General features: G+C 37.7%; 1 protein-coding gene across 1 annotated transcript in view; it reads left to right on the top strand.

Annotated features, from left to right (window-relative positions):
• The window catches only part of PHF8 (PHD finger protein 8), a 3148719-nt gene that overhangs the window by 2650502 nt on the left and 481531 nt on the right, over nucleotides 1-16686 (top strand). The window contains exon 19 of the mRNA XM_044080095.1: nucleotides 10430-10539. Within this exon, the coding sequence (XP_043936030.1) occupies nucleotides 10430-10539 (110 nt within the window). The remainder of the gene's footprint in view (nucleotides 1-10429; nucleotides 10540-16686) is intronic.

Here is a 16686-nt window from a genome sequence, read left to right as displayed (position 1 = left end):
CCACTTCTTGGGTGTCTCCGCCTTATGACAAGCTCATGGAACTTATCTCTCGTAAGGCGTGGGAGTCACCGGAGGCCATGGCACCAGTCCCTCTCAAGCCAAATAAATTCATGTCTGCCCCAGTGGACAAGCCATTTTTGACCAAGGGAGTGCCTGTTGATGCCATGGTGGTAGCTGCAGTCACCAAAAAGGAAGTGTCTGAAACATCCGTATCTATCCATCCTCGTAACAGAGATTCTAGGATCATGGATAGATATGGGAAACACATGTTTAGTTCAGCAACCTTTTCTCTGCGATCACTGAACTACTTAACCCATTTTACGAGACTACAAAGAGATCTCCTGAAAGATCTAGGAGATGCTCTCCAGGGTACGGTAGCTGCAGGGGTTGCCGACAAAGTCAACACACAGCTCGCTACCCTAAACTCAGTTGTAAACTCGTCCATGCGTCTCATATCTTATGTAGCTGATGGTTCGAGTAGAGCCGCTAGTTCAGGCATTGCTCTCCGAAGACAAGCCTGGATGCATCTCTGTTCCTTTGCGGAACTCTTTAAGTCTTCCTTTATCAACACCCCATTTGATGGCTCCTCACTGTTTGGGCCTAATGTAAAGGAAACTTTAACCAGGTGTGAGCAGGAAGGCAAGAACTTACCTGCCATTGGAGTCAATTTTTCTACCCCTACTCGGCCCTACCCCAAGGGCCCTAGGGGAGGGAAAATGTGGTTCCGAAAAACACAGGGAGCCTTTCAGGACACATGTGGAGAAACCCCCTCTAGAGGCAGAGGCGGGGGTTATAACGGAAGACGCCGGCCCCGCAGCAGAGGGGGTCCGCAGCAACAGGGTGACAGGGGTCAGTTCTCTGGTCAACCCTACCAGCTCCCCTGAAAAGGGGCCCGGCTGTTCGGCTCTGGAGGCAGTCGGAGGTCGCTTGTCTTTGTACCCAGAAGCCTGGCTAAACATAGCATCAGATACATGGGTACAAAGCATCATTTCCAGAGGATATTTCATACCATTCTCTTCCCCTCCCATTCCTGTAAACAGAATCCCAGATTTTCCACCCAGTCTCAGGGAACAAGCAATCGTAGAGGTCCACAAATTGCTAGAAAAAAAGAGTCATCCAACCAGTCCCAGCAGACCAAGTTGGATTCAGAACTTACTCAAGATTTTTTTTGGTACCAAAGAAAACAGGGGACTGGAGACCTATCTTGGACCTCAGCAGACTCAACCAGTTCGTAAAGAAAAAGAAGTTCCGAATGGTCACACTTCAGTCCATTCTTCCCTTCCTAGGGAAAGGCGATTGGATGTGCTCCATAGATCTCAAGGAAGTGTACTATCACATAAAGATGAACAGACGCTCCAGAGATCACCTGCGTTTCCGGCTGGGAGCCAATCATTACCAGTTCCGAGCCCTGCCCTTTGGTCTCACTACAGCCCCCAGAGTGTTCACCAAATGCATGGCAGTGGTCACGACTCACCTGAGGCGTCCAGGATTCCAGATGTTTCCATACCTAGACAATTGGCTCCTCACCGCTACCAGCAGGCATCAATTGACTCAGGCAACACAATACACTCTGACACTCTGCTATCAATTAGGCATTGCAATCAACTTCGAAAAGTCTGCCTTATCGTCATCACAACATACCGTTTTTATAGTAGCAGAGTTAGATACCTCAGCTATCACTCTACGTCTTCAAATCGAAAGAATCTCACTTCTCCGCCAGCATGTCAGCTTACTGGTGTCAAAGAACAAAGCTACAGCAGCAGAGGTCTTGAAGGTGCCAGGTTTGATGGCGGCAGCAATCCTGGCTATACCACTCGCAAGGATGCATATGCAAATTCTTCAATGGCTCCTCTTTGCTCAGTGGTCATACCAGAAACTACTGATGCACCACATGATTCTCATCACGGATTCTTGCAAGAGAGACCTTTGGTGGTGGTTGACGTCTCTTCATGTCACAATCGGAAGACCCTTTGTTTTCCCACCCCCCCCAGTAGCCACTGTGACCACAGACGCTTCCCTGATAGGGTGGGGGGTCATTTTCAGGAAGAGACTGCCCAAGGCACATGGACGGATCAAGGATCACATCTGCATATCAATGTCCTAGAGTTGAGAGCGGTACTTCTGGCGTTGCAGTACTTTCAGGACTCTCTTCCTCTAGGAACTATTGCAGTTCAGACGGACAACATGTCAGTAGTCTGCTACTTGAACAAGCAAGGTGGTACCAAGTCTTACCCCCTTTGTCAAGAAGCCCTCAGGGTCTGGCAATGGGCTGTGTTTTCCCAGCATTTTCTTTTAGCAACGCACATCCCGGGGAAATCCAACATGATAGCGGACAAGCTAAGCAGGGCGATATTGCTCCCTCACGAGTGGTCTGTCAAACAACAGATAGCGGAGTTGATTTTCCGCAAATGGGGCCAGCCTTGCTGCGACCTCTTTGCCAGCCACATCAATTCAAAATGCAGAAGCTACTTTGCCCTAATACCACCTCCGGGACATCCCTCAAGAGATGCACTCTTACACGAATGGTCCCCGGGTCTCCTTTATGCATTCCCACCCTTCCTATTGATAGCCAGATTTTTTACAGAAAACAAAATCACTGGGAAGGACTGTTATCCTCATAGCCCCCTACTGGCCTCGACATATTTGGTTCCTGTTTCTCCACCATCACCTGTTGGAAGATCCATGGATCCTGGACCCAGTTCCGGACCTTCTGACGCACCCATCAGGGGACCTCCATCCTTCCCTGCCGTCCCTGAAACTGACTGCTTGGCTAATCCACTTCCCTTAATTGCCAGGCTTCATTCGATTTCAGAAGATACAAGACAGATTCTCTTGTCTTCTCACAAGCCATCCACCAGGAAATTATACTGCAGTAAGTGGAAAAGGTTCTCAAGTTGGGCCAACACACAGAAAATTGACCCTTTCCGAGCTCCGCTATTGTCCATTTTAGAATTGTTGACAAAGATTTTTAAGGCAGGGGCAGCAGCTGCTACAATTCGAGTCCAGTTAGCTGCCATCTCAAATTTCCACCTTGGATTTGGTGGCTCGAATGTTATGGGGCCATAAGTTATCTAAAACTTTTCTTAAAGGTGTTCTTCACATGAGATGATCTGTCAAAATTCCTTATTCTCCCTGGAATTTGAACTTTATGCTGTCTCAAATTATTCTCCCCCCCTTTTGAACCAACATCTTCTTGTTATCTCAAATATTTATCCTGGAAAACTATTTTTCTGGTGGCCAATTACTTCTGCCCTCAGAGTGTCAGAACTCCAAGCATTATCTGTCAGACCACCTTACATGATTTTCCATGCTGATAGAGTATCTCTCAGAACAAACCCCTCATTTTTGCCTAAAGTCTGTTCTGAATCCAATATCAATCAGGTCATTGAGCTGCCAGTCTTTTTTTCCCAACCACTCTAACAAATTGGAATACATGCTGCACAAACTTGATGTACACAGCTCAGATTTTATCTTGACAGAACTAAGGATATTAGAAAATCAGATCAACTTTTTGTATCCTTCTCAGAAGCCAGAAAAGGCAATCCATTGGCTAAAACAACTTTATCTAAATGGTTATCAGATTGTATATCCTGTATATGCGAATGCTAGTATGCCATTGACACACAAACCTAAGGCTCATTCTACCAGTACCGTTTCTGCATCTTCTGCCTTTCAAGCTAAATTTCCCCTTGACGGTATTTGTGCTGCAGCCACTTGGTCTAAGCCTCATACCTTTATCACGCATTACAAAGTAGATAAGGCTTCAAGGGACAGGTCTTCCTTTGGTTCCATGGTACTGAAAAACCTACTTCCATGAGCCACCCAAGATTGAGGGTGCTAGGGGCGCTACCCATCAGTGAGAATAAATGGCGAGATTTAACAACTTCACATAAAGAAGTTATGTACTTACCATAACGTTCCATGTGAGTTGTTTATCTCGCCTTTATTCTCTCGTCCCTCCCTCCTTCCCCCTCCTGGCTGACAGTTGACTTAGAGGCTAGTACCATCCTGGTTATTCAATACTACTTCTTCCCTTTCGGGAAGTGCTTCCTTGTAGAAATAAATAAAAGGGTATATATACTCGCAGCAAACAAGATCTGAGGTAATTCCAGCAGTGCATTGTGGGATAAGGGGCTTGGTCTTGAGCTACTGGGGAGTCTTAGGTTATGAAATGTTTTAGAACCTTTGCAGTTCTGCAGATGTAGTATAAAAAGTGGTGTAAGATTCAGCTGCTAAAAGACATTAAGAGTTTGATTTAGAAAAATAATGTTATCTTTGTACATGAGTATTTCCTTATCTTTTACACAAGCAATTCCATGTAGTTGTCAGATACATACATAACTTATATAAAAATAAATTTTTACACTATGTAGGTCATTTGACCAAAGAGAGAGTAGTTCCATATTTTGTTTATTTGCTTTTTATTGACTGTGGTGGAGTATTTATCTGAAGGACCCATTCAGTTTGGTTTATGAACAAAATTATATATGGTGGGATTTTTTCAGGCTTATATTCAATGTTCTATATTTCCTTTTAGATGAAAGATGGATAACACTTTTGTAGTTTGGGCCATCCATTTTTCTTGATATGCAGTGATGGCCGGAATTAGAAAGGTTAGTTTTAGTTTTTTAACTTTAATGCACCATTATTGTAGTTTGTTTAGATTTTTGAATATTAGCAAAAATGAATGATGTACAGAGTAGACTAGTTAGCAATAAAGTAGTAGCAGTTGTTCCAGGTTCTTCTAGTAGGGTTAGCCTTGTTTTGTATAACATTCCAAGCTCTTGGTTGGTTTTGCTAACTATATGTTCTGTGTGGTAATCAGATTTTAGTTTTTGATTAATAACTCCTAGCAGCTTTGTTTAGGATACTTACTTTATGTGGGAGTGTTATTTAGAAAAGTGATATTAAATGTACTTTTTCTGTATAGCTTGGGCAGAAAATATGAGTAGTTTATTTTTTATTGAGTAGTATCTGAGATTGGGTTAACCATATTTCTATTGAGTTAAAATATTGTTTGATATTTCACTGTTAAGTTGCAGTAGATGTATGTATATGTGTAGCATGGTATCAATCTTTGGGATGTGCATTACATTGGATTATATTATAAGTAGCAATGGACCTATAATTGATTTTTGAGGAACTCCAGCAGTAATAGAGGAAAGTGGAATAAGTATTTTACCAGTGCATATATTGGTTAAGGTAATTTTAAACCATTTCACAGTTTCTTAACTTTGGCTAGTTTGTGTATATTTTTTTTGAGAGATGAAATATCAAATGCCTTTGACAGGGCAAGAAAAAGAAAGGCTACAATTTGACTATGGTTTCTTTTTTGATACCTAATGTTTAAGACTGTAAGTAAATCTGTGTTAGCGCTATGACCAGGTTGAACACCATGCTTTGTTGGCAATGAAATATTACATTTAGACGATGCCAGATTTGCTATTGAATACAGAGAGTCTGACATACTATAAAAACAATAGTGCAGAATAAATTTGCTACCTATCTTAGGACATTTTTCATTATATGAACTGTAAAGTGTTCACTAATTTTCTTGATCAGTTAAATGTTTCAAGAGCCTCCTGTTCATGTTAGAAACAATGAAGATGTAGTGATTTTAACTGTGCTATTATAAAAGAAACCCATAGAATGATTTTAATGCAACCTTTTTTTAATTTGTATATTTTGGTAGCTTAAGAGAGAATTCAGATTTTTTGTTCATTTAAAACTTTCTGTATTTAGTTGTTCACAGAGTGCTTGTCATCATGTGTAGTCACAAAGTAAAATGGGAGAGTTGACTGACACTTTAAACAGACATCTGTCCAGTCAGTTAATTTCTAATGTTTTCCCGGAACAAGGAATGAGCAGAAATACACCCATGTGTGTGTGTGTGTATGTGTGTGTGTGTGCACGTGTGCATATACACATACACATATATACATGTATGTATTGCATACACACACACACACACACACACACACACACACACACACACACACACACACACACACACACGTGTGTGTATGTACGTGTGTGGTATAAATACACATGTGCACTCACTCAAAAACACACTCGTGTATGTATAATCAGAGAATAATACTTTATTCATTAAATGTAAAAAAGCACACCAAGGTACCAAAAAAATCACCAGTAAAAAGTCCAAGGTACCCAAAGAAGGGAAGTCCAGCCACAAAATGAATAAAAACAGTTTTATTCCAACGAACCAAACCACATTAACGTTTCTTAACAAACTCCACAAATACGTTTTTGTTTAAAGTACTTCATCAGATGCAGACTGAAAAAAATAAAAATACACAGTTTTTATATTCTCAACAGTTAAAACAGTCAATTATCCAATGACTTTTAAGGAAACTTTAACCCTTTGACAATAAGCATATAGAGCATGTGAACTCAATAATTTAAATACCAATAAGACTTAAAAAGATCCAAAACATGGGAACTTGGGTATATTCTCTAAGTCAAAACAAACTTTAAAATAGTTAAGCATGAAAAAAATGACTTTAAAATTAAAAAAAAAAAATAGCTATACCAAATATAAAATATTCCAACTTGAATGTATAGTAAAAAATTGTACTTTAGCTCCATCTAGTGACCTTTAAATAGAATGTAAACCAGCATAGGTAAAAACTAATACTAAAATATATATAACATTAAGTCTTATAAAATCATTCCTGTTGAAAAATAATTCTGTCAAATACATGGTGTGTGTACATAAAAAATTGTGTTTAAAAACTTTTAGTATGCAAAACCTAGATGTTGTTGTTGTGTCTTTCGGCTTTTTCTGGTTAGGGGTCGCCACAGCAGAACTCCGGTCTGCTAATGATTGGTAGTTGATTTTTACGTGCCGAGTTACCAACCCTGACGCACAACCTTCAACGAAGGTACGCCCATTCACGCATGTCTCCATGCAGAAGACGCTCTAGCTGAGAATCGAACCGGACAGCGTCTTACTGTGAGGCGACAATGCTACTGCAGCACCACCACCGCCTAGATGTTAAAAAGGCTAAAAACTCTCAATATTATAAGTATTATTTAATTATTTTTGTAAGGAGTGTGGGTAACTTAATCTAAAGATTGTCAGCTCTTATTTTGAGCAAGGGAGCTATAAATATGCTCTCATTTAACCCTGGTGGTCTATTTACTTGAGTGATTTGCCACCATAGCTCCCTATACTCGATTCTCTCCTCCTATAATCCTCCCCGTCCATCCATTTTCACACTTTCTATAACAAAAAACAAATAGCGGGCATTGCTACATTCTTGTTTATGTTTGACCAAAGCATTAGTCTCTCTTTTGGTCTGTAAATCATAACAGTGTTCATATATTCTTTTCCCGAGCTTATGATCAGTCTTTCCAACATAGAAAGTCTTACATTCCTGACACTCTGCCAAATATACTAGACCACTGGATTCACAATTAGTAAACTCTTTTCCTACTAAAATATATTCCTACTTTCCAAGTGTACACTTTCCTTATTCATTATATATCCACACTGTGTGCAATGCCCGCACTTGTATGTACCATTCCTCTTACTTGTTTTTTTCTGTCCAAGGTCATGTTGCATCAAATTTTTCAAACTACAGGAATTTTTGTATATGAATGATATTGTAATGGATTTGAGTAGGTACTGTAATGCATCGAAGACTGAAATCAATATAGCTTATAGAAGATTGATATGGTTTTGGAGGATTTATTTTTGGAAGGATTGATTGATCAGAAAACCTTGAACTATTTAAAGGTAGATAAACTGAGGATTCCTACAATATTTGGAATCCCCAAAATCCATAAAAATGGGACTGATCCACCGTTAAGACCCATAGTTTCAGCAGATGGGTCAAAAACCTTCCCATTGGCTAAATATGTAGACACAAAATTGTAAGGTCTATGGTTAAAAAGAAAAAATATCTTATGAGACTCAAGGGACTTCTTAAGATGTTTAAAGTATAACCTGTTTAGAGAGAGTATGTCCTTTTTAACCATAGATGTGCTTGATTTATTTTCTAGTATACCTCACTCAAAAGGTTTAAGTCTGTTAGAAGAAATTATTTTTGAAGACAATACCTTAACACACAGTGAATGTGTAGTTGTGATGTAGCTAACAGACGTAATATTGTGATACAATTTCATTCATTTTAAGGGTGAATTTTTTCACCTGATAAAAGGGGTGTCAGTGGGTGCAACCTGCGCACCCACATATGCGAACCTAGTCTTGGCAAGATGGGAGAAAAAGGTTTTAAATTCCATATATAGTCAAAGTTGGACAATGTATAAAAGGTTTTTGGATGACATCTGTATCCTGTGGATAGCCCAAAAGAAGAGCTACTTAATTTTATATTTTTTTTAAATAAGAGTACTAATTTTTTTTGATTTTACATATAAAGTCAGTCAAGACAAATTACAATATTTAGACGTGGAAATCTACAAAGAAAATAAATTCACTTCAAACGTTTATAGAAAGAATACATACTCCATTTCATATTTACACTTTGATAGTGCACATCCCATGCACTATAAGAAAAATGTAGTTAAGGGGCAATATATCAGGTCATGTAGAATGACATCTAATAATGATGAATTTTTGAAGGAAATGGATTTTTTGAAAAAAATGTTTAAGGCTAGAAATTACCCTGACTGGCTGATTGACCAAGTGGAAAATGAAGTCCTTGGAGGGAGAATGGATAGGTTTAAACCTATATTAGGAGTAAACATTCTGGAGAGTGACAGTCCTTCAAAGGTAAATGTAGACAATTTGGTAGGATGCTGGTCTTGGAATTCAGTGCCTGTGCCAATATGACCAGAAAGGTATTTGACAAGGAATGGAATAAGTTTGTTGCCTTCACAGACCTAGATAGAATATCAAAGGATAAAGTGAAAATTGTATACAAAAATTCCTGAAGTTTGGAAAATTTGATGGAACATGACCTTGGACAGAAAAAAAAACAAGTAAAAGGAATGGTACATGCAAGTGCGGGCATTGCACACAGTGTGGATATATAATGAATAAGGAAAGTGTACACTTGGAAAGTAGGAATATATTTTTAGTAGAAAACGTGTTTAGTAATTCTGAATCCAGTGGTCTAGTATATTTGGCAGAGTGTCAGGAATGTAAGGCTTTCTATGTTGGAAAGACTGAGCGTAAGCTCAGGAAAAGAATATATGACACTGTTATGATTTACAGACCAAAAGAGAGACTAAAGCTTTGGTCAAACATAAACAAGACTGTAGCAATGCCCGCTATTTGTTTTTTGTTATAGAAAGTGTGAAAATGGATGGACGGGGAGGATTATGGGAGGAGAGAAACGAGTATAGGTTGCTATGGTGGCAAATCACTCTTCAAGCAAACAGACCACCAGGGTTAAATGAGAACATGTCTATAGCTCCCTTACTCAAATTAAGAGCTGCCAAGCTTTAGATCAAGTTACCCACACTCCTTACAAAAATAATTTAATAATACTTATAATATTGAGAGTTTTTAGCCTTTTTAACATCTAGGGTTTTACATACTAAAAGTTTTTATACACAATTTTTATGTACACACACCAAGTATTTGAAAGAACTTTTTTCAAAAAGGAATGATTTTATAATACTTAATGTTATATATGTTTTAGTATTAGTTTTTACCTATGCTGGATTGCATTCTGTTTAAAGGTCACGAGCTAAAGTACAATTTTTTACTATATATTCAAGCTGGAATATTTTATATTTGGTATAGCTATTTTATTAAATTTTAAGGTAATTTTTTAATGCTTAACTATTTTAAAGTTTGTTTTGACTTAAGGGATATACCCAAGTTCCCATTTTTGGATCTTTTTAAGTCTTATTGGTATTTAAATTATTGAGTTCACATCCTCACTATATGCTTATTGTCAAAGGGTTAAAGTTTCCTTAAAAGTCATTGGATAATTGTTATTTTAACTGTTGAGAATATAAAAATTGTGTATTTTTATTTTTTTTCAGTCTGCATTTGATGAAGTACTTTAAATGAAAACGTGTTTGTGGAGTTTAAGAAACGTTAATGTGGTCTGGTTCATTGAAATAAAGCTGTTTTTATTCATTTTGTGCCTGCACTTCCCTTCTTTGGGTACCTTGGACTTTACACTTTGTTATTCATGTTATAAATGTAGGAGTATTGTGGGTAACGCAATTCAACACAAGTCTGTAAATCTCACTTCTCTGTGGATACATTTGTTCTGCTTTTGTGCAATTACTTTTTTGCTGAACATGTGTACATTGCTTGACTCATAGTACTGTATGCTTTACTGTTTTAGCTCAGAGTTTGTATTTAGTTTAACGTGTGTTTGTGTTTGTATGCAGACATATTGCTTAGTATACCATAAGATAATTGTGTTGTTGCATTAGAAAATAACAGCACTGTACTTTTTTGTCTGATCTTTTCTTTTATTTTTAGCCCGGGTCACACCTTCCCTTCCAAAACAGGAGCGTCCCATACGAGAGGGAACCCGTGTAGCTTCCATTGAAACAGGGTTAGCTGCAGCAGCAGCAAGGTTATCTCAGCAGGTATGATTTTATTTACTGATTGACTGACTGCCATTTCTCTGGAGAGGCCTGGAGAGAAAATCTGCAGAAAACATAATTGTTCACAGTAAACAAACAAAAGGTACAAGATTGTAAGAAGATAGCAATGCTAGGTACAAGCAGTAATGATATTTTATACAGTTTTGGGTTAATTTATGTTATGTAATTTGCATGTCCATGTCTCATTGTCATTTGAAAGACAACCTTTAGGTAGGCAGGGCAAATCCAGTCTTATTTCGCTTTCACCATCATGGACAAAAATACTACTATATGTGTATTCTGTGCAGGCGGTTTGCCTATGTTGTCTTTTATCTAAATGTTCCAAAATATTTTTCATTTGAAAAGTGTCTCTGTATTTGTAATAAACGTTTTGTCATTCATTAAAACTGGCTAACTTTTTTAAATAGTTGAGAATTAAGAGTCTTCTGTTTCTGATTGATTTGTCATCTTTTTGAAGAAAGGTTCAAGTTCTTCAAGTCTATTTTTGTAGGTACACCTCTGGTCAGTAAATAGACACTGAGGATAAACATTGTTTGACCATATTCTGTCATGGGACAAAACCTAACACTGAATAGTTGCATTTTTTGGTATTGCCTTCGACTCCATACAGTCTGGAAGAGCCAAGACAGTTTATCAGAAGTTAGGCACAGTAATAGAAAAAAAAAATATATATATATATACTGGATTTACAGAAGTCTTTTCTCTTCAGCTGCTATCTTAGGTATATGACAGGTGCCTGCTGTACAGCTACACTCATAAGTAATTGAAAACTGTGACATTTTGTATTGTTGGCCTCAGGCCCCTGGTCATTCACAGAGGCAAGCTTCATTTGCAGTGAAGAAGAGGAGGTTTGCTTAGAAAGTTATTTGGACAAATTCTGTCCTATATTGATATACTGACCTCTATCCAGGGAAGCGGAATCAGCCTTGATTTGGCAAGTAATCATTTCACTTTTCTGGATTGCCCAGATGATGGACGCAGAAGTCAAAACTTTTTCATTATTTATCAAGGAATAAAGACCCTTAAAAAGACTTCTAACCCAGAAGAATCTAAGGAACCAGAAAAGGGACTTAACCTTAACCGCAAATGCTGTTTCCTGCTCAGAAATTTCTGGATATAAACAAGCTTTTTAGTTGACTCAAGTACTATTTGGCCTTCTTAATACTGCTGAGTTACACTAGACAAATGTAAGTAACTTTTTCTGCCTTTTAAATGATGCAAAGTACTTACAATGAATGCTTGCTCATTAAGTTATATTAATTTATTTTTAATAGTCCAAAAAAGTAAAAACAACTGCAAAGCTGGGATGAAGTTGTCACACAAGTACACAAGAAACAAAACCAGAATAAAAACTGAGTGACAACAAACACAGCTATGTAAAATTAACCAAAAAAAAACTTTTATTATACCTTAGTAAGATCTTTCACATTGACCTCAACGCTTCATCAGACTTTAAAAATGCACAGATTAACACTCGCTATTTAAAATCCAAAGAACGCCATGTCCAACCAGGAATTGATGGACATGCTCCACCTCAAAAAATCCAAATCCATAAGAACCACGAGAGCCAAAGATTTAAACCTCAGTACAAACATGAATAGAACATGCTGGAGGGACAGATTCATAACTCAGAGGTTTCCCATACTCTGGAACAAAATCCCAGTCCATGTTAGGCAGAGCCCCTCACCGACTCTCTTCAAGAGAAATCTTGACGAGTGGATGGGAGATCGTAGGTTTACCCCGGGGGTCACCCCTGTGTCGCTGCTTGACAGAGGCACAGTAAACTAATTTTAATAAGTAAGGGGTCTTCAATGTGTCACTACTAGACAAAGGCACAGTATTCTAAATTTATTCTATACACTTTAGTACCACTACATGGGGTGACGAAAGCCACATCTCTAGGGCTAGGCTTGCAAATGCCCCAGGGCAGATAGCCTAGTACTAAACTATGAAACTATAAATCAGAGATTGATTCCACTTATGACATCATAACAAGCTATCCAGTCAGCTGTAGAAACTCTAACAGCAAATTAGACAGTGCATTATCTAACAATATGTAGTACAAAGTAAAACAAACTATAAATTCTAGTATAACTTAAATATATATAAAAAGAACTACTTATCTACTCATCACCTAGTTCTAACAGCATATATGTGTTTGGCCATGGTAGGATATACAAGTCCAAAACCATTAAATATAGCTCTGTGAGACTCAAAAAATAAATAAATAAATAAAATAAAATAAAAACAGATCGTCAGACCAATAGAGTGTCAGAATTGCATAATAAAATGACTGAATGAATATTTGTTGTCTTATGTATACTTGCTTACTTTAGCTCTCTACGTAAAGAAAACATAAAAAAGCTGTAGGTTCCTGTGTGTTGCATTTAGAATTGCTAGGTATTTCCAGCATACAAAATTCAATGCTTACAGATGGCTATAACCCAAAAAAGAGAAAAACAGTGCACTCTTGTTACTTGAGCATGGCACAGCATTGCAATAAAATGTAAAGATTCCTAAATGCATACCATGAAAACTAGTTAAAAACAAACTGCTGCCACTGCAACATAAGTGAATCACCTATCTAACAAGAATAGATAGATGAATAAAGAATAAATACTAGGGTAACTGCATTCATAAAACTTCACAGTAAATCTAAACAGGTTTGCTATTATAATCACAGCCTTTATAGGCAAAGCCCATTGTATACTCATGAAACTTAAAAGCTGACTATTGTTGCTAAAAAACATCGATCATCATTCACATGTTATATGTATTAATATATATGTCTGCTTACAAGCATCAGGTCGTATAATGTTAAGAAACAGTACTCAATCAATAAAATAAAGATGAAAGTACTTTACCTGATAAAAGCATCCAAAGAAATGTGCTAATTAAGTTATAAACCTGCAGTACAAGGCTAGTGAAGGGTTATAGATCCTAAATGTGCAAGAGTGTAAACAAGCCTGAAGTTGCTTAAAGGGACACTCTCTCATTACTGAAATTACATTTTTACCTCGGACCGAAGCTGAAAACAATGCCACCCACTTAGTTTATCACCTCCCTGTTTGTGACATCAGTAATGATTTCTAACAGTCCCACCCACAGCACTAGATTTCTGCAAACCTGTATCCCAGTCCTCTTTTACTCCCCTGTGGAATAACACACTCAGCGCTTTGGTTCCCTGTTTCACATGGTGCTCCGAACGTCTTTCTGAATGTTTTTTTTTGGACCAAGACAAAAGTAATTGGTGGGTAAAGCCCCCAAAATAGGGACACGTGTAAATAGTGTGCTTATAAATTTAGAATGTTGCTAGACTAAAAGGTCTGGTGTTATCATACATTTTCTGAAGGATGTGTAGTCTGAAACTCAAATGCCGGTCATTAGTTAGTAAATTCGATCCTTACTGATTTGCCTTAAAAATCAGAAAACCTCAGATTTTATGAGGAACAGACTCAAAATGGGAAACGTAAATCTAGACAATTGAGACGCATGCTCAACTTTCCTGAGACGATCTCACTGCTTGCCCAGTAAGATTAGAAGCTCCAGAGATGTTTTTGAAAAAAAAAATGTATAAAATGTTTCCCCAAATTGCCTGTGACAGTAGTGTAGCTAGGGTAGGTGGAGAGGGAAAAATGCAGTCATCCAATGATGATCTTGCAATACCGGCTTTTAAAAGCCGGTATTAGATTTGCGGTCAAACCTGAGCGCTTTTGCACTCTGTGTGTGGTCCAAACTGTAGCACCTGCTGCTTGTTACATTGCAGCAAATGGTCTGCTACAGTATTTTATGAGGAACAGACTCAAAATGTGAAATGAAAATCTAGACAATTGAGACGCATGATCAACTTTCCTGAGCCGATCTCACTGCTTGTCCAGTAAGATTAGAAGCTCCAGAGATGTTTTTGAAAAAAAAAAAATGTATAAAATGTTTCCCCAAATTGCCCGTGACAGTAGTGTAGCTAGGGTAGGTGGAGAGGGAAAAATGCAGTCATCCAATGATGATCTTGCAATACCGGCTTTTAAAAGCCGGTATTAGATTTGCGGTCAAACCTGAGCGCTTTTGCACTCTGTGTGTGGTCCAAACTATAGCACCTGCTGCTTGTTACATTGCAGCAAATAGTCTGCTACAGTATTTTATGAGGAACAGACTCAAAATGTGAAACGAAAATCTAGACAATTGAGACGCATGATCAACTTTCCTGAGCCGATCTCACTGCTTGTCCAGTAAGATTAGAAGCTCCAGAGATGTTTTTGAAAAAAAAAAAAAAAATGTATAAAATGTTTCCCCAAATTGCCTGTGACAGTAGTGTAGCTAGGGTAGGTGGAGAGGGAAAAATGCAGTCATCCAATGACGATCTTGCAATACCAGCTTTTAAAAGCCGGTATTAGATTTGCGGTCAAACCTGAGCGCTTTTGTGCTCTGTGTGTGGTCCAAACTGTAACACCTGCTGCTTGTTACATTGCAGAAAATAGTCTGCTACAGTTTACAAGTAAGAAAGAAAACAACTTTTTTTTTCTGTACATGTAGTAATGAGATCTGTACAGCAATTGATCGATAGCTCAGTAATTTGACTTGTACAAATCCCATTTCAAGTTGGTCCTAGGCAGTTCAGACAAGCTAGGGATGTCTCCTGTTGCTCATCACACCAACCTGAAGACTGGCATTTTGAGTACAAACCACAATACAGACAGTCCTAAAGCTGAACAAAACAGACTCCAACCTGTTCCGCAGTGACTTTTTTAAAATATTTTTCTGTTGGCTTATTGCAGTAGAGTAAGGCTATGAACACTAGCAAGCTTCATCCTGTAGTGCTTGTTTTCCTCAGTACCAATTTGCCTATTTTGAGACTGTGATAAGTTAATTAATTAGACAGTGTGCCTGAGTGTGTTGGTCCAGTTAATAAGTAAATTAATTAATTAAATGACAAGTGGGAAATCACAATATCCCAGACACTAATGGCTACTTTCTATTGGTCAGCTCCATCAAGATGTTTGATGTTTAAGCCTAAATTAAATCTTGTTTTTACTCTACAGTCTGTTACATATTGTGGAATGTATTTGAGTCTTGTATTATAATTGTGATTATACTGAGTACTAAGGTGTGCAGCTTCTTAATTCAGTAACCCTTCAGGTTTTTTTGATTACCTTTGCTCATCACATTCCTCCAGTGACATTAACATAGACTCACTAGACTGCAAAATGTCCATGCCATCCACTTCTTAATGGGATGGAAGACTTTTTTTTAGTTCAGTTGTAATATTGCATTAACCCTGTGTTTTTCAAACAAAATCCAATCTAAACAGATATGCTGTGTTTTTGTCAGTTATTAAGACATTAATTGCTATCATATAGCTGTTTTTCTTATTTATATACATATTCTGCGATAGTTAAAAGATGCTTCCAAAGCATTTAAATCTTGTGTGCTGCTGAAGGGTTTAGGTTAAAGAATTAATTATGTGTATATACTGTCAAAAAAGCTAGAAATAGCAAGCGAGTGTCCTCCTTATTTCTAGACTTGCCAAAAACCTCTGACACAGTTTGTCACAGCAAATGTGTACTTCAGATGCTCTTACTAAGGCTATCTCAGCCGCACTCTTCTATAGTTCAAAAGCTAATTGTCCAATCAGTCAGTAAAATGACACATCACCCCCCCCCCCCTCCATATTTCTCAGTCACCACTGGTGTACTACAAACAAGCTCTATCCTTGATCCCATCCCCTTTAACATTCTGTCACCCTCCACACATCAACACAACAGGCCTCTCAAGTACAATATGCAAAGGACTACACACTTATAAGCACATCACACAACCTGGCACAACTCCTAAAAAATACTCAGAAAGTTTTATTAACAACTTATGTGAAACACTCTTCCCTCTCAAAAAACAAAAATATTTATTTTTTTCCACAAATCCCTTTCTCATGGAAAAAAAATTAAAGTCTTCTGTCTTCATAATACAACCACTAAAATCACTTCTCATAGCAAATTATTAGGCATGATAGTGGATGATAAACTAAAATTTGACCTGCATATACATAACTGCTTTACAAACTCACCAAAATCTAAGTATGCTTTACAGAGACAAAAACTGCCTCATCAAAACAACTAAAACTGCACTTGTTTTTCA

This window comes from Protopterus annectens, chromosome 8.part0, assembly GCF_019279795.1.
Source record: "Protopterus annectens isolate FY-2018-M chromosome 8.part0, PAN1.0, whole genome shotgun sequence".
Classification (NCBI taxonomy): domain Eukaryota; kingdom Metazoa; phylum Chordata; order Ceratodontiformes; family Protopteridae; genus Protopterus; species Protopterus annectens.
Note: the sequence above shows the minus strand (reverse complement) of the source record. Positions and strands in the feature narration are given on the sequence as shown.